Raw genomic sequence first — 16,246 nt, forward strand, 5'->3', positions numbered from 1 at the left:
GGATAATGGGAAAGGAGATGGAGGCAGGAGCGGAGAGGCCCTGAGGCCAACATGGAGGCCTGGCCAGAGCCACCAGCGCTGACAGCAGAGCCAGGGAGGAGGAAGCAGCCCGAGATGGGCTGGGAGCCGCCAGGGTGGCGGGGCCGCTGGAGAGAGGCTGTGCTCGGGGCAGGCAGGGAGGGAGGGCCAGGCACGAGGGAGTCCCTGGGGGCCTCAGCTCCCTCAGACGCACAGGAGGAAGCCTCAAGAGTGACTGAGTCCTGGACCCTTTGGGGCCTGCAGCTGGGGCAGGTGAAGAGGGGGCTGCAGGGGCGCCTGACTCCGGCCGTGGTCCCAGGGCCCCCAAGTCTCAGGGTAATAGTAGCAGTGCTTTGCGCACCCCTCCAGCCCTGCCTGCTCCCTCGGGAAGTCGGGCCCCCACCCTCACCCCCTTACCTGGCTCTCTGAGATGGAAGCCTCATAATAGTCCAGGATGTCTGTCACAGGAACAGAACCACCGAGTTACCTCGCCCACCCCCTGCCTCTCTGGCCGCCCCTGCCATCACCTCACCTCCGTCTGCCCGCTAAGGGAGGAACCCCTCCAGCCCGGGCTGGTGGACGCTGATGGAGGACCCCTGCCTGGGGCTCCTGCAGCTACCAAAAGATCTCCAGACTCCCAAGCAGCCCCCAGGCCAGCCCTTTCCACGGCTGCCCCTCGGAAAATCGGGGCTACTCACCCAGCAAGGCCTGGAAGAGGTCACTGTGCAGCACCGTGAGGAGAGGGGGTGCCCATCGCAATAGTGGGGGGGCCAGGAGCCAGAGGGCTGACCTGGGAGCTGGTGAAATGCAAATGAGGGAGGATTGGGACAAGGGAGCCAGCCACGAGGCGCCAACACATTCACCTCCGCCTCTTATCTCTGCTCTCTCACCCCAGACTCTCTGGAGAGGTCCAGGACAAGGACCCCCAGGCCCACCCTCTCCCCCCAGGCCTCTCCTTCACAAGGACTCCTGTTTTTCACCTCTGGGTCCCTCGGACATCTCTCTCTTCTCTCACTTTAATCTCTCTAATCCCCCCAGGGTCAGAGGAGCTGAGCTGCCTCCTCCCGACCCAGCTGGACCTGCCAGGCAAAGCAGGCAGCCTCCGACCCGCCCGCTGTGCCACCACCATCACCATCTTCCTCCTCACACCCTGGCCCCTCCCCAAAGCCAGGTGTGACCCCTCCACTTTCCTGAAGACTGGGCAAGGGGGTCAGCTGCTCCCACAGCTCAAAAGGAAAGGAAACTGTCACTCTCTTCTGGGCCTGGCCCCCGTGAGAATGGCAAAGGGGCATAAATTATCTGGGACTTCTGGACCCAGGGTTAAACATGTTTGTGTGAGAGAGAGAAAGAGAACCAGACCCGACAGGGACATGAGAATTCCTACGGTTCCTCTGGGGCCTGGGAAGAACCCATCTGCCCAGAGGCCTGGCCTGAGCACATGGTCTCAGCAGAGAGCAGAGGGCGGAGACAAAGATGTTCAAGGTCTCAGCGGACCCACCTGGCTTCCTTCCTATTGTCAAAATTTAGGTGTTTCAGGAGCTCCCCTTGTGGCTCAGCGGTAATGAACCTGACTAGTATCCCTGAGGGTCAGGTTCAATCCCTGGCCTTGCTCAGTGGGTAAGGATCCGGCATTGCCATGAGCTGTGGTGTAGGTCACAGATGCGGCTCGGATCCTGCTGTGCCCTGTGGTGAAGGCCAGCAGCTATAGCTCCGATTTGATTCCTAGCCTGGGAAGCTCCATATGCCGCACCTGTGGCCCTAAAAAGCAAAACGAAAAAGCTGACGTGTTGCTGGAGTTAGGGACTACTCCTAGGCTTCAGGAAAACATTCCTGGGACACCCACCCCACATCCACCTTGAGTCACCCGCCCCGCCATTTCACTCCCTTCCGTGTCGGTAGAGACCAATTTGATGAGACACCGCAAAGAGTCGTCTTTCCACGCCCCTGCCTCTGGCCTCTATCTTAGGCTTCTCTCTTCTCACCTCTCCCTTCTAATTCCACCTGGAAAGTCCTCCCGTCATTCTACCCTCCCTCCCTCTGGCTGCAGTCTCCTAAATTTCTCTCTCAGCCTATCGCATCACCCCTTTTTAGGGCGACACTCTAGTTCGGACAGGCGAGATGAAGGAGTCTGGGTAGATAAGGGACGTCTGGGGATGACCCTAGGTCATCCAGCATGCAGGTGCTGGGTGGCGCCCCGGAACTACAGCTCCCAGCGTGCCCTCGGCGCCCGGAAGCCCCGCCCCCCCGCCTCCCGGTGCATTGTGGAGGATGAGTCAGGGCGCGGGTCCCAGACTTTGGCAGATCTGGCAGGAGCGCTAGGTCACAGCGCTCAGGGCAGCGGCGGCCGTCGCGGGTTCGGAAATGCAGGCGGCGAAGATGACCCCGAACGTGGGGCGGCAGCTGCTGAGGTTGGGGGGCGTAAGGTGTGTGTACGACAGGAGGAACAGGGGCAGCGGGCCCGGGGACCGGGCCAGCCCTGAACCCCTACTTCCCACAGCTCGAGACTCTCTGCGCTCCCGGAGCAGCCCCGGCCCGGCCCTGCCTGGCGTCCCTATGCCCATGGGGCCGCCCAGGTAAGGGACGGCAGCTTTCGGGGGGAATGGGGGCGGTGAGAGCGGCAGTTGGCCTCGGCTGGCTCCCACCTCCGACCGCCAACAGGGGTCTCCCTCTGGGTCCCAGTCACCTGCCGACTGGCTGCCCCGGCGCAGAAAGTAGGGGAAAGGGCAGACAAGGTGCCCTAGGATGGAAACTAGGGGAAAGGCTGCGCCCTCCCCTAACAGCCAGCTCTAACCCTTTGCTTTCTTTGGCGCTTCGGAATCCCAAGACCAAGCCTGATGCCCTCTCCTCTGAGGCTTCGACCAGAGAAAAAAGGATCCAGACGGTATGTGGCCTCGAGCCTGGGAGGAGTTAAGCGGAGGCAGACCCAGCCCGTGCCGCCTCGTGAAACCTCCTTCTTCTTGCATAGGAATCCAAATCCTTTGCTGTGGGCATGTTCAAAGGCCAGCTCACCACGGATCAGGTGTTTCCATATCCGTCTGGTAAGGAATTGGGTGTCGCAGCCGGGCGGGGGCCCTGGCCTGGCCTTGTCTGACCTGTCCATCCCTCTTGACACCCTCATCCCCCGCAGTGCTCAACGAGGACCAAACACAGGTTCTCCAAGAGCTGGTGGGGCCCGTGTCCCGTTTCTTTGAGGTGAGCGATGCCAGCCTGAGGAGTAGAGGGCTTGGTCCCTGATGGAGTGGGAGGGAGGTTAAGGAGTCTGATTGGACGAGCCTGGACGTAGGGCCCTGTCTTCTCCAGGAGGTGAACGATCCTGCCAAGAATGACATGCTGGAGCGAGTGGAGGAGACCACTATGCAGGGCCTCAAGGAGCTGGGGGCCTTTGGTCTGCAAGTGCCCAGTGAGCTGGGTGGCGTGGGCCTCTGCAACACTCAGGTGAGGGCGCCCCTTCCGTCACCTCCAGTGTGTTCTGGTCCACTCCTTTCTTGCCCCCTGGGGGCCTGTGGAATGTTGACTCTTAACATCCGGCTACATGCGGTCCCTGAAGGCCGGGGACCTCACCCAGGTTCCCAGGCCCTCATGAAGCTCTGGTGGGGACCACCCGACCATAGGGTAGGAAACCTCCCTCCCATCAAAACCTGGAGCAGCCCCGCCAGTCCTCTGCCATGGTCCCACCTCCTCTGTCCACTCACTTTGTGGGGATGTCCAGGTCAGGCCCTGTCCTGCTGCCCCTGCTCTCCTGCCAAGGGCAGTGCCCCACATAGCGAGTTTGAGCCCCAGCTGCCTGTCTCCCCGGCAGTACGCCCGCTTGGTGGAGATTGTCGGAATGCACGACCTCGGCGTGGGCATCGTCCTGGGGGCCCATCAGAGCATTGGTTTCAAAGGCATCCTGCTTTTCGGCACAAAGGCCCAGAAAGAAAAATACCTCCCCAAAGTGGCATCAGGTGAGGCAGCCTCAGGAGACGCAGGGATTGGGAGTGTCCTGGGCTTGGCACAAATCAGGCTGGTGGTAGCTGGGTTCCTGCCCCGGGGGTAGATGCTGGGAAGGCATCAATCGCAGCGTGCTGGCAAAGCAATGTGAAAACACTGTATATCTATCGCCAGAGTGTTTAGAGCGAATGCCAGGGGTGAGGGTGGCACTGTGAGGCTTTTCTTGCCCAGAAAAACCCAGTGTAAAGGAGTTCTCTCTCCAACAGGGGAGGTCATGGCTGCGTTCTGTCTAACTGAGCCCTCCAGTGGGTCGGATGCAGCCTCCATCCGCAGCTCAGCTGTGCCCAGCCCCTGTGGAAAATACTACACTCTCAATGGAAGCAAGATTTGGATCAGGCACTCTTCCTCCTCCCCTTTCTCCCTCTTTCCCGCTTTTCCAGGGCCCCAGTGCTCCGTCCTCCGGGCCCTGACTGTCTCTCGTTTTTCCGCAGTAATGGAGGCCTGGCCGATCTCTTCACGGTCTTTGCCAAGACACCAGTTACAGACCCAGCCACAGGGGCCGTGAAGGAGAAGATCACAGCTTTCCTGGTGGAGAGGGGCTTTGGAGGTGTCACCCAGTGAGTGGCTGGGGAGGGGACAGTACCGAGCTCCAGGGCAGATGCCTGTCACAGGTCACGGGGCCTGGGGGGGATACCTGTGCAAAAGCCAGAGCCTCTGGACCTGATATGTAAGGAACTGACCTAAAGTCTGGCTCCAGTAGCCAATAAGCCTAACACGGGGCGCCAAGTGAGAGCCAGGCTTCCTCAGCTCTCTGGGTGTGCCGGGGACTGGCCTCGGTGCCTTACGGGCCAGCTCCCTCCCCCAGTGGCACACACACCTCTCCGTCTCCTCCCTGCCCATCACAGCGGGCCCCCCGAGAAGAAGATGGGCATCAAGGCCTCAAACACGGCGGAGGTGTACTTTGACGAAGTGCAAGTGCCCACAGAGAACGTGCTGGGCGAGGTCGGGGGCGGCTTCAAGGTCGCCATGCACATTCTCAACAATGGAAGGTTTGGCATGGCCGCGGCCATGGCCGGCACCATGAAGGCCATCATTGCCAAGGCGGTGAGTACCTGGCCCAAGCCCCCAGCCAGCCTGGATCTAAGTCACACTGTCCCCCTTTCCGTGTCCCTGCTCTCTTGCAGGCCCTCCCTCTACCAGAGACCCCTCCCCTGCCAGCAGCCCCAGACTTGAACTCTTAGTCTCTGCCCAGCCTGGGCCGAACCCTTGGCTGTGGCCAGAGCCCATCCCTCCCAGTGCAGCGCAGCCCCGTTCCCAGAAGCAGGAGGCTGAGACCGAGTGGAACAAACATGCCCTCTTCCAGGTGAATCATGCTGCTAATCGTACCCAGTTCGGGGAGAAAATTCACAACTTTGGGGTGATCCAGGAGAAGCTTGCCCGGATGGCTATGCTGCAGTATGTGACTGAGGTGAGGGCCACCCCCTGTCCCCGGAGCCCTGCGGCCTTCTTCTCAGTCGGGTCAGACTACAACCCCCAGCAGCACCTGGGGCAGTGGGTCTCCAGCTTCACACCAATGCCCTAGGGGATGCGGGGAGGCATAGTCAGCTCAGCGCCTGCAGGACCGGGAGAGCGTTGACGTTCCCCCGAGGTGCTCCCAGAGGTACCGGTGTTTATGGCATGCCCCCCACCCTTATCTCTTCACCCCCTTTAAGAAGTCAAATGCCTGCCAGCCCCTGATGCACTGACCAGGGGACCGAATGTCTCGAAGGGCCTGACACGTGGTGTCGGAAAGCGAAGGCAGGGCCGCAGGGAGCCAGGGCAGATCTGGGAGGTCAGGGTGAGTCTGACGCAGCCCTGTTCCATTTCCCCTCGCACGTCCCGACCTCAGTCCATGGCCTACATGGTGAGCGCCAACATGGACCAGGGATCCACGGACTTCCAGATAGAGGCCGCCATCAGCAAGATCTTTGGCTCGGTGAGGTCCCAGGCCTGCGAGGAGGGAGAGCTGGGTTCAGGAGCCTGGCTCCCAAGCCAACCGTAGGTGCTTCTTTGTCCCTAGGAGGCAGCCTGGAAGGTGACAGATGAGTGCATCCAAGTCATGGGGGGCATGGGCTTCATGAAGGTACAGGAAGCTTCTCTGCTGGGGGGTGCAGCGGGCCGGGAGGAGCAGGCAGCCGCCTCCCTGCGGGGCCCTAAGATCTGTCCTCCCCCGTGGTAGGAGCCCGGGGTAGAGCGTGTGCTCCGAGACCTGCGCATCTTCCGGATCTTTGAGGGGACGAATGACATTCTCCGGCTCTTTGTGGCTCTGCAAGGCTGTATGGTGAGAAGGAACAGAACTGGGGGGAGGAGGGCGGGAGGACAGAGTCCAGACTGTGGGACCCTCCTTCCCCACAGGACAAAGGAAAGGAACTCTCTGGGCTGGGCAATGCTCTCAAGAATCCTTTTGGGAATGCCGGCCTCCTGCTGGGAGAGGCCAGCAAACAGCTGAGGCGGTAAGCTTGGGGCTGCGCTTGGGGCCGGGGCGGGGCCGAGGATGGCAACTAACCCGTCCCCCTGCTGCTTCCTCTAAGGCGGGCAGGGCTGGGCAGTGGCCTGAGTCTCAGCGGCATCATCCACCCAGAACTGAGTCGGAGCGGCCAGCTGGTAAGTCAGTCTAGTCAAGGTCAGGGGACAGCCTGCATCCGGCGTCAAGGGCTGCGGAGGTGGGCCCTGCTCTGAGCCCCGGGCACCTTCCCCACCTCCTCAGGCAGTGCAGGCTCTGGAGCAGTTTGCCACCGTGGTGGAGGTGAAGCTGATAAAACACAAGAAGGATATTGTCAGTGAGTGAGCCCCCCCACCTCCCCACCCCTGCTCCTTTCCCTCTCCCTCCACCAACGCCCCCCCACCCACCCGATGCCATCTACCTGACAGATGAACAGTTCGTGCTGCAGCGCCTGGCAGATAGTGCCATTGACCTCTACGCCATGGTGGTGGTTCTGTCCAGGTGAGGCGGCGGCGGCGTGGGAGGCGCGAGCTGCAGGGGGGCCCCGGGCCAGGGTCATAGCCCAGACTTTGCGTCTCCCGCTTCCCATCAGGGCCTCCAGGTCCCTGAGTGAGGGCCAGTCCACAGCCCAGCACGAGAAAATGCTCTGCGACAGCTGGTGCATCGAGGTGAGTCCCCAGGTTCCCAAGCCTGGGGGTGGGGGGCTGCTCAAGGCACAGGCCTGAACCCCGCCCTCCGTCCCCTCCCCAGGCTGCAGCCCGGATCCGGGAGAACATGGCTGCTCTGCAGTCTGACCCGCAGCAGCAGGAGCTCTTCCGTAACTTCAAAAGCATCTCCAAGGCCTTGATAGAGCGGGGTGGCGTGGTCACCAGCAACCCCCTTGGCGTCTGAATACTCCCGACCAGAGCCTGGCCCAGAATGTGCCTTCTCTCAAGCCAAAGCCCAGGCCCCTTTCCTGCCCGTCCCGGTTCTGCCTTCAAAGGGGCCTCGGCTCAGAACGGTGCCTGCTCTCGGAGGGCGTGCTTACTGCCTCCCAAATAAAAAGTCTCTCTCAGGTCCTGCTCTGCTGCCGTCTGTCCATCCTCTCCCTCGCCTGCCTCCCTCCCAAAAAAAGGAGCCAGAGGCGTGGGGAGTTTTCCCCTATTGCTTTATTTGGTGTTTTATACAAATGACTAAAATAAATAAAGTTAACAAAAGCAGCTACACGGCCCCCAAATACCCAATACCCCAGCTTCCTCTGCTGTCTAGGGTAACAGAGCCCCTTCCAGTTCCCAGGGTACCGCTGACCGCCCCCCCCACCCTGCGCGGGACCACTGACGGGGTGCACGGAGTAGGAGGTCACATTTTGGGCTTAGAAGAAGGGGCCTAAGAGGAGGTACAAATTCTTCATATAAAAGAGAAGATGTCTACTAAAAAAATAGTCCAAAAATGTAAGAAAGTCTATTTCAGCCCCCCAAAAGGCTTACAAAAAACATTAAAGCTAAAAATAACCAAATGTCCCTGCTGCCCCCTGAGGGAAGGGGAGGAACCAGGCACTGCTGGTAGAGTCACAGCGGCAGCAGCCTCCCAGCAGGCGGCAGCCCGCAGGACCGGGCTGAGCCCGGGCACCAGAGGAGTACCGAGCACACACGACCCACAAGACACCCAATCACAGGAGGGAGCACCGAGGCCGGCCAGGTCCAGGCCGGAGATCGAACCCCGCCCCACCTGGGGCCCTACATAACATCCACAAAGAACTCACTGGGGTTGCCCATGGCCATGTGGAAGCTTTGGCGGCTGGCCGTCAGCTCTGGGGGCACGGAGCCCAGGTCTCTGACTGGAGGGGCCCCTGGAGGCTGCACTGCTGGGGGGACGGGGGGCGGGGGGGCGGCACCATGACCACCATCATGGGGTTATACGGGAGGGCCACGCCAGGGGGTGGGCCGTAGGGGTGCAGCCCCGGGTGGCCTCGGACATTGGGAGCGCCTCCTGATGAGCCCCTGGAAGGCGGAGGGCCCCCATCACCAGTCCCCCCGGATTCCCCGCCCCGCCGAAGGCTGCCGCCCCGGGTGGAGGGCTCGGACTCACTGCCGCTGCCGGATTTGGACTCAGGGGCCCGATCCTCGGGCCTCCCCGTGCGCCCTGCCCCCCCATCGCTTCGTGTGGACCCGCTGCTCCGGCTCCCTGTGGGGCGAGAGGGGGATGGAGCAACTGAGCCCTCGCCCAGGGTCCCTCGGCCTCCCCGGTCACCTGCGCCCGCACCTCTGGACCCGGGTGGCAACTTACCCTCGCTGTGCTGACTGCTGGCGCTGCCTCCGCCGTAGGTGTAGGACGAGAGCTCGTGGTAGGGTGGGGGCTGGGGACTGTACGGGTGCGGGGCGGGGTACTGATAGGAGAAGGTGGGCAGCAGGGGCCAGGGGGTGGCCCCAGGCAGAGGAGCCAAGGTGTCCTGATCCGAGGCACCACTGGAGCCATCGTTGTCGTTCAGCGACAGGTTGACCAGGTCTGGGAGCCAAAGGCAGAGGATGAGACTCGCTGCTTTGAGAAGCCAGGACCCCAAGACATCGAATGAAGAGGAACCAGAAGCCATTACCCCACAACCATCCATGACGCGGGTTAAAACGAGGATGTCTAGGGAGTGCCCTGGTGGTGCAGTGGGTTAAGGATCCGGCCTCTGCCACGCCTTGGGTTCGACCCCTGGCCCCGGAACTTCTAGATGTGTGGCCAAACATACACAAAACTCCCGAGGGCTCCTGACAGGGAATTTCCCCCCTGCCACAGCCATCGAGGCCCAGTGCAAGTCCTACATGCTTTTTTTTTTTTTTTTCTGTCTTTCTGCCTTTTCTAGGCCTGCTCCCGCGACACATGGAGGTTCCCAGGCTAGGGGTCCAATCGGAGCTGTAGCCGCCGGCCTACACCACAGCCACAGCCACGCCAGATCCAAGCCGCGTCTGCAACCTACACCACAGCTCACGGCCACGCTAGGTCCTTAACCCACTGAGCAAGGCCAGGGATCGAACCCGCAACCTCATGGTTCCCAGTTGGATTCGTTAACCACTGAGCCATGACAGGAACTCCCAAGTCCCCATGCTTTCATGAGACTCAGGAAAAGCTCCACACACACCCCGCTCCCAGCAGGCAGACAAAATTCAGCTTGTCCACAGAACGCGGGTGGACGTCGGCCCCCAGGGGCGTCAGCAGCCAGGGCAGGAGGTGCACTGCTCTGAGCCCTGGTGGCCCCAGCTGGTTTCTGGGGTCGGAGAGGCAGGATGAGGCAGCCAGAGCCACGCTCGCTGGGCCAGGGCAGGGACACTCACAACTCTCACAGCCGCCGCTGAGGTCTCCGAAGACGTAATAGCACTGCTCGGAGAAGGTGATCTTGTTCACCGTGTGCCGGATGAGGCCCGCCTTGAGCAGCCCGCTGGCGTACTTCCGGGCCTCGCGCCGCTCCGGAAAGCCCTCCACGTGATGGTAGAGCCAGTCGACCACGTCCGAGCCTGCATGGCCCAGGGCAGAGAGGCCTCAGGATCTCCTCCTCAGCCCCTGCCTGGGCCCTCCCCAGCCTTGGCCACCTCTTCCTTCTCCTCGTCCCCGCGACGCCACCTGCCCAGGGCCCAGCCATACCCAGAAAGGCATTAGGGATGGTGATCTTGAGCCACATGCGGTCTCGAACTTCCAGTCCAGACTCGGGAGCTGCCATGGCCTTGGTCACAGATGCCATGTCCGTATGGATGGAGAGGCCCCGGCCCTCACAGCCTGGCAGAGGGGAGACGGGGAAATCAGAGGCACGGCCCACTCCCAGGGAACAGTGGGGTCACACCGTGCCGGGGTGGGGGGTGGGGGTACTGGGGGCGCACCGTCAGGAAGAGAGGACCCAGACGTGATGGTGCTCATGGACGAGGAGCCCGGATAGGCTGGGAAGGTGCCGGTCAGCGCAGCAGAGTGTGAGACCCAGGCGGCAGGGTCGATCGGCTGGATGGGCTCATCTGGGTTGGAGAAGGCCACCCAGACAATCACGTCCAGGTCCCGGCGAGCCGGCCCTGGCCCTCCCTGGCTCACAACGCCTGTCCCACTGTGGACTGACACCCCCCCACACCCCCCAGCCACCCACTCCCCGTGGCATCCACCCTGTCCTCCCGCTGCAGGCCTCCTGGGCAGCACTCACTTCGTGGCAGAGTGAAATAGGCCTGGGGAGAGGGGTCCCAGCACTTGGCCACGGTCAGCACGATGGGGCTGCGGGCAAGAGGAGGCCCAGTCAAGCGGGCACGAGGGGAGAGGCCTCAGGAAGCAGGAGGCCTGGAACGGGTGCGAGACAGAAAGAGGGAAAGAGACGCGGCAGACACCGCCGGGCCAGAGGGTTGAGCGGGGAAGGCTCCCCAGTGCGGGTGACTCACCACCATGGGCACCTCTAAAAATTGTACCGCTGAGTAATTCAAGAGACCCGGTCCCGCTCAGAGCAAGTCCCAGAACAGGGACAACTAAACTGTGCTGTTGAAAGGTACGTGCAAGGGCAGTGCAACGACCAAGCAAACTGAAGCTTTGCTGTGTCCTGCTGCTCTGGTGACGACCAATGAATCAGGAGTGCAGTCACCTCTGGGGTGGGAGGAGGGAGGGAGCGGGAAGGGACGCTTCGGGGCTCTGCGGGTGTCGGCAGCTTCTAGCTCACGACCTAGGTGGTAGAGACACGGCACCCCTCCACGCCACAACCACTCGTTACGTGCGTGACACCTGATGTACTTTGTTTGGCTGTGCTTTTGGCTGGGCCCATGGCATGTGGGAGTTCCTGGGCCAGGGATCGACCCTGGGCCACAGCTGTGACAACACGGGATCCTCAACCCACTAGGCCCCTTGGAAACTCCCTCTTTAGGGATTTTCTGACGGCCTTACACTTCACCACTTTTTAAAATGATAAGAGAGAAAAACGCAGAGAAAAGGGACTGAGGACCCAGGGCCAGCTCGGAGGCTCACCCGGGCTTGTGCACGATGTCCCTCAGCACCCGCACCGCGTCATCGTTGCTCATGTTCTCGAAGTTCACGTCGTTCACCTGCAGGGAGGGCAGTGATCAGAAGCGGGGGAGGGGCTCGGGCCCGGGCAGAAGGGGCGACAGGCCCGCCGCCCGCCGCCTCCGCCACTGCCGCCGTGCAGCCCACCTGCAAAAGCATGTCCCCGGGCTCAATGCGCCCGTCGGCGGCCACAGCGCCCCCCTTCATGATGGAGCCGATGTAGATGCCACCGTCTCCCCGCTCGTTGCTTTGGCCCACGATGGAGATGCCCAGGAAGTTGTACTTCTCTGTGAACGGAGACCAGGTGACGACGGGGTGGGGGGTGGGGGGAGCCCCCAACCTCCCAGCGGGCACCCCACCCCACCCCCAGGCCCCCCCTTCATACCCATGTTGAGCGTGACGGTGATGATGTTGAGAGACATGGTGGAGTCGGTGACGCTGCTGAAGGACGAGGTCTGCGGCGGGGGGAAGGGAGAAGGAGCTGGACTGCCTTCCACCACCCACCGCGACAGGCCCGGGGACCCCCTAAGCCAACGCCTGTGCCCCGACTGTGCCCCGACTTCCCCCGAGAAGCCCCTCACCCTCTCCAGGCGGGGGGGCCGCTGCTTCCGCCGCCGCCGGTGCCGCTTGAGGAGGCGGGAGGCGCTGCTCTGCTCCGTGGAGCTGCTGAACCTGCCGGGGGGTCGGGCAAGGAGCCCACCAGGTGGCGGTCACGGGACCGAAGGGACGGGCAGGCCGGCGGGCGGCCCCGGGGAGGGCTGGGAGCCCTACCTGCTCAAGGTGTCGTCCTCGTCCGAGTCCCCCAGGCTGGTGCTCTCCAGCTCGCTGGTCAGGAGGGTGGAGGAGCTCTCGTACCCGGCCAGGTGGCGCTCCAGCCGCGAGGGGCCGCTGGGCCTGTGGCCCCCAGCTGCGGAGGACCGGGAAGCTCAGGCGGCAGGCCTGGCGCGTTCCGCGCCTGCCCTCGGGGCCCCGGGGCTGAGCCAACCCTCCCCAGCTGCCAGGCCGGCCAGCCTGCGGGCCTGGCCCCCTCACCGCCGTGCTCACTGCTGTCTCGCCTGCGAGGCCGCTCCCGCCTCAGAGACACAACTGACTCTGTTTCCGTCTCGGGCTCCAGATTCTCCCGGCTGCTGGACACGTTAGGGCTAGATGGGCAGACAGGGTTTCCCACCCACATCAGCGGGACAGGGCTCTGAGGCCTCGGCTTCCCCTCCCGGGGGCTTGGATCCCCCCCCCCCCCCCGCACACCCCCGACTCAAGAACCCCAAGGACTCACTGGAAGGATGGAGGCCTGGAGTCCCCAATACCACTGGTCCTCTCTGGAGGCAAAGGGGGTAACGGTGGGGGTGGAGGTGCCAGGTCTGTCCGAGGTTCATGGGCCGGGGGGGCCATCTCAGGCTGGGGGTTATCTGATGACACCAGCTAGAACCGTGCAAGTGATTAAAAAAAAAAAAAAAAGGCTCAATGGGGAAGTGAGGCATAGGAGATGGAATTAAGAGAAAGGACTAGAAAAGGAGACAGCGCCTGAGCGAGCCTGGAGAAAAGCACAAAAAAGTAGTAAGCCCTAGAGGCTCCAGAAGGAGAAGGCGGAGGGGTTCCACTGGCTGGCTCTCCAAACAGGTACGCAGGCAAAGAGCCAGCACTTCCAGCACCCGAGAGCGGGCAGGCACAGGCTGAGCCTTGGAGGAGCTTGGCAGTGCCTGAGGGACTGAGCCTCAGAGCCAGGGCCCCTTACCCAGGATACCACCCTTCCGTTGAAGCAGGGAAGGCGGGCATTGTCGTCGGAAATCTCTTCCTTCACCACCCTGCCAAGAGACAAAAGAAAGGTCGGTGTGACTGCACTGGCGTCCCATTCCCACCCACATTCAAAGTTTCTCCCCATTGGAGTTCCCGTCATGGCTCAGTGGCTAATGAATCCGACTAGGAACCATGAAGTGGCGGGTTCGATCCCTGGCCTTGCTCCGTGGGTTAAGGATCCGGCAATGCTGTGAGCTGTGGTGTAGGTCACAGACGTGGCTCAGATCCCACGTTGTTGTGGCTCTGGTGTAGGCGGGTGGCTACAGCTCCGACTGAACCCCTAGCCAGGGAACCTCCATATGCCACAAGAAGCGGCCCTAGAAAAGGCAAAAAGACCAAAAAAAAAAAAAGTTTCTCCCCATCTTCACCCAGCTCAAGGGTGCTGATGCTCCACCACCCTGTCCAAGTTCTCTTCTTACACGGAAACATGTTGCTCTTACACCCAGGAAATCTCCAAACTCAATTCCTTTTCAATACTCCTTCCTGCCCCAGCTCATCCTCAGAGGCTCGGTGCTGATCCAAAGATTTCCCAGCGTCTGATTCAAACCTTCCCTTAAGGTTGCCCCAGGTGCCCCACATACCCACCTAAGCTCAGGAGCCTCAGGAGCAGCCTCCCCACAACTCTCACCTGACCGCTCGCACAACTTCCCCCAAAGAGGCACTGGTCCTCATCTGAGTCTCTACTCATGCTCTCCTTCGTTTTCTCTCACTTACTTCCAGAGCAATGTCCAAATGTGCTGCCTTCCCCTTGGCAAATGCACCCGTTAAAGCAAAGAATGGCGCTTCCTCACTAGACTGAAGGCTCCCAAGGAGAGCTGAAGCCAGACTGCCATTCCCCTGAGCCTCACCTGGCACAAAACTGCACTAAGCAATCTGTTCCCTGGACAGCCTCCAAAACCCAACCCTGGGGGTCATCCCCCCCATGGGTTCCTTTGATGGACTGGACTTGCTCCTTTTTAATGAAATCATTACATCATGAATGCCTGTTTTGTTCAAAACCATGTCCCCAGCCACACAGCAAAGCCCCTGACCCTTCCTAAGCATTAACAGCTATCTGTTGACGACACTAATAAACACATCACTAGGAGGCACACTTGCCCTGAACAGACTCTCATACCCACAAATTAGGACATTAAGTCTGATGAACCCTTTAGCCTAATGTGGTTCTAAGAGCTGAGATCGCTGTCATTTTAATCCCATTTACTATCAGCGTGACAGCACAGTCCAGTCATCAGCGATCTGCCTCAGCGTAAGGGTGTATTCATGACACAATCCAGCCTCAACAGAGACCAGCCTGCCAAGTGATTCTGTTCTGCATCATCGCAGCCTGGTTTAAGAATTAGATTTGATACTAATAACGATGACGACCGCTTACCAAAAACATCCCCTTCCCCATACATCTATAGTAAACGTTTTACTCTAGCCGACTCCATTTCAAAGATGCAACCAAAGATCAAAAGTTAAATAAACTGCCCAAGGCTACAGTGTTGACGAATAAAAAAAAGAACCTTGATTTAAACCCAAGGTAACTTCCAAGGCAGTACCACCTTCCTAACACCCAACGACCTTTCCAGGACAAGCTCAGTCCGCTCAGCTTTCCTAGAACCCAGGGTATCCCAGCTTAATCCAGTATCCCTTTAAGAGCTGAGATTGAGGACCAAGAGGGCACAATCTCAAAGTACATACACACAAAGGGCTCACTCTGCATTATTTACAGTCCCAGTCCAGCCCAGACTATCCCAAATTTCCTCAGGATAGCCCAATCTGTTCTAGCGCAGCCTAGCATGTCCCCACATGCAGCTGTCTGCACCAATATAGACCAGAATATCCCAATATAGCTGTCTGCGCTATGTTATGTACTAACATAAACCCGGTCAGCCCTGTCTGCCCCTGTTTTGAGTGTCCCAATAAAAACCAGGCCGCAAAGAAACTAAGATCAATCAATAGAACCCAGCAGAGATCATAACTGCATCCGGACACAGCACTCTGCATTAGCACAGACTAGAACGTCCCCAAACAATCCTGTCTGCCTTAGTAATAGGACAGAACACCTCAGTCGCTCCTTTATAGCCCAATCTACACCGGCAGATTCCACAACACCCCCACCATAGCCTTTGTGCCTCAGCACTGCTCACAATGTACTGGACTACCAAGGAAAGATCGATCCAGCTCAGCACAGTCCAGAACATCCAAAATTAAACCAGTGCGCCCTACTGTATGCCAGTATAGCCTAATCGCTTTTAATCTTGTCTAATAGAGCGCAGTCTGTCCTCCTACAGATTCTTGCGCCTCAACCTGGCCAGGCATAACCTTGTCCGTCCTGGGATGGCCAATCTACACCAGCCTAGTAAAATCTGCTCCACTACAGCCCAGAAAATCGCTGTATGTCCCAGAACAGACCGGTGACCCTCGGTAGTGCCCAATCCACAATAGCACAGCCCCCATCGATCCTAGTCTAGGCCTCGCGCTCACCCGAAATCCTGATCCATAGACTTAAAAAAGTACTTTGCGCCCGCGGGCCGCTGCAAGACGCTCTTGAAATCGCCGAGGGTTATGCGCTCGGCGGGGACAGGGATCTTCACCAGATAGGGAGTTTCTTCTTCATCCAGGTGGTAAATCACCTTCGTCTCCCCGACACCACCGCCCCCCGCTCCGCTGCCCGCCATGGTCTCGCCCGCGCGCTCCCGGGCTCTGCCGCCCACCCAACGGGGCTGAGCGCCCCCGCCGCGCCTGCGCACTCCTGCGAAGCGACGCGCAAGCGAGGACAGGACCGCCTGGGCGCAAGTAAGGTGCAAAAGGGAAGGCGGCACTGGTCAGCGAGGTGGCGGCGGTGGGAGGGGGCCGGGCCGTGGGACGCGACCCAAAGCCCCGGACTCGGCGGCCACCGCCGCCGCCGCCGCGCGCCACCGCCGCCGATGTCGCGAGCGCCCTCCAGCGCCCCGCCCACCTCTCCCCATGTCACGTGACGCGGGCCGGCCCGCCCCGCTCCCCGTAACGCCCCCGTCATGTGACTCTGTCCGGATCACGTGACCATAGACA

The 16,246-nt window shown here is 60.6% G+C and overlaps 2 protein-coding genes and 1 non-coding gene across 6 annotated transcripts in view; 1 reads left to right on the forward strand and 2 right to left on the reverse strand.

Moving 5' to 3' along the window:
- ACADVL (acyl-CoA dehydrogenase, very long chain) overlaps positions 1 to 7,629 on the forward strand; it is an 8,235-nt gene extending 606 nt beyond the window's left edge. Inside the window, exons 1-20 of one of the 4 annotated variants that reach the window (XM_003131943.5) lie at positions 230 to 2,441; positions 2,516 to 2,591; positions 2,843 to 2,899; positions 2,984 to 3,056; positions 3,146 to 3,210; positions 3,319 to 3,453; positions 3,818 to 3,962; positions 4,215 to 4,344; positions 4,440 to 4,565; positions 4,854 to 5,052; positions 5,312 to 5,416; positions 5,837 to 5,923; positions 6,008 to 6,070; positions 6,167 to 6,268; positions 6,343 to 6,440; positions 6,519 to 6,591; positions 6,695 to 6,767; positions 6,859 to 6,931; positions 7,023 to 7,098; positions 7,181 to 7,629. In XM_003131943.5, the coding sequence (XP_003131991.2) occupies positions 2,380 to 2,441; positions 2,516 to 2,591; positions 2,843 to 2,899; positions 2,984 to 3,056; positions 3,146 to 3,210; positions 3,319 to 3,453; positions 3,818 to 3,962; positions 4,215 to 4,344; positions 4,440 to 4,565; positions 4,854 to 5,052; positions 5,312 to 5,416; positions 5,837 to 5,923; positions 6,008 to 6,070; positions 6,167 to 6,268; positions 6,343 to 6,440; positions 6,519 to 6,591; positions 6,695 to 6,767; positions 6,859 to 6,931; positions 7,023 to 7,098; positions 7,181 to 7,321 (1,959 nt within the window). In that variant the 5' untranslated portion in view covers positions 230 to 2,379 and the 3' untranslated portion in view covers positions 7,322 to 7,629. Of the gene's footprint in view, positions 1 to 229; positions 2,442 to 2,515; positions 2,900 to 2,983; positions 3,057 to 3,145; positions 3,211 to 3,318; positions 3,454 to 3,817; positions 3,963 to 4,214; positions 4,345 to 4,439; positions 4,566 to 4,853; positions 5,053 to 5,311; positions 5,417 to 5,836; positions 5,924 to 6,007; positions 6,071 to 6,166; positions 6,269 to 6,342; positions 6,441 to 6,518; positions 6,592 to 6,694; positions 6,768 to 6,858; positions 6,932 to 7,022; positions 7,099 to 7,180 lie in introns of those variants that run through there. The other 3 variants (XM_005655279.3, XM_021067809.1, XM_021067807.1) reach the window with 3 other exon arrangements.
- On the reverse strand, positions 5,470 to 5,549 carry MIR324 (microRNA 324). The gene has a single exon (NR_038574.1). It is a non-coding gene; the product is annotated as a microRNA 324 (primary transcript).
- DVL2 (dishevelled segment polarity protein 2) lies at positions 7,561 to 16,140 on the reverse strand. The gene is given in 16 exon segments (XM_003354942.4): positions 7,561 to 8,297; positions 8,300 to 8,593; positions 8,696 to 8,914; positions 9,727 to 9,906; positions 10,034 to 10,165; positions 10,267 to 10,395; positions 10,575 to 10,642; positions 11,378 to 11,454; positions 11,561 to 11,700; positions 11,799 to 11,868; positions 11,995 to 12,085; positions 12,185 to 12,320; positions 12,446 to 12,555; positions 12,687 to 12,832; positions 13,146 to 13,215; positions 15,680 to 16,140. Coding segments are annotated over 16 exon segments (2,208 nt in total). The 5' UTR covers positions 15,874 to 16,140; the 3' UTR covers positions 7,561 to 8,145.

This window comes from Sus scrofa, chromosome 12, assembly GCF_000003025.6.
Source record: "Sus scrofa isolate TJ Tabasco breed Duroc chromosome 12, Sscrofa11.1, whole genome shotgun sequence".
NCBI classification, from domain to species: Eukaryota; Metazoa; Chordata; class Mammalia; order Artiodactyla; family Suidae; genus Sus; species Sus scrofa.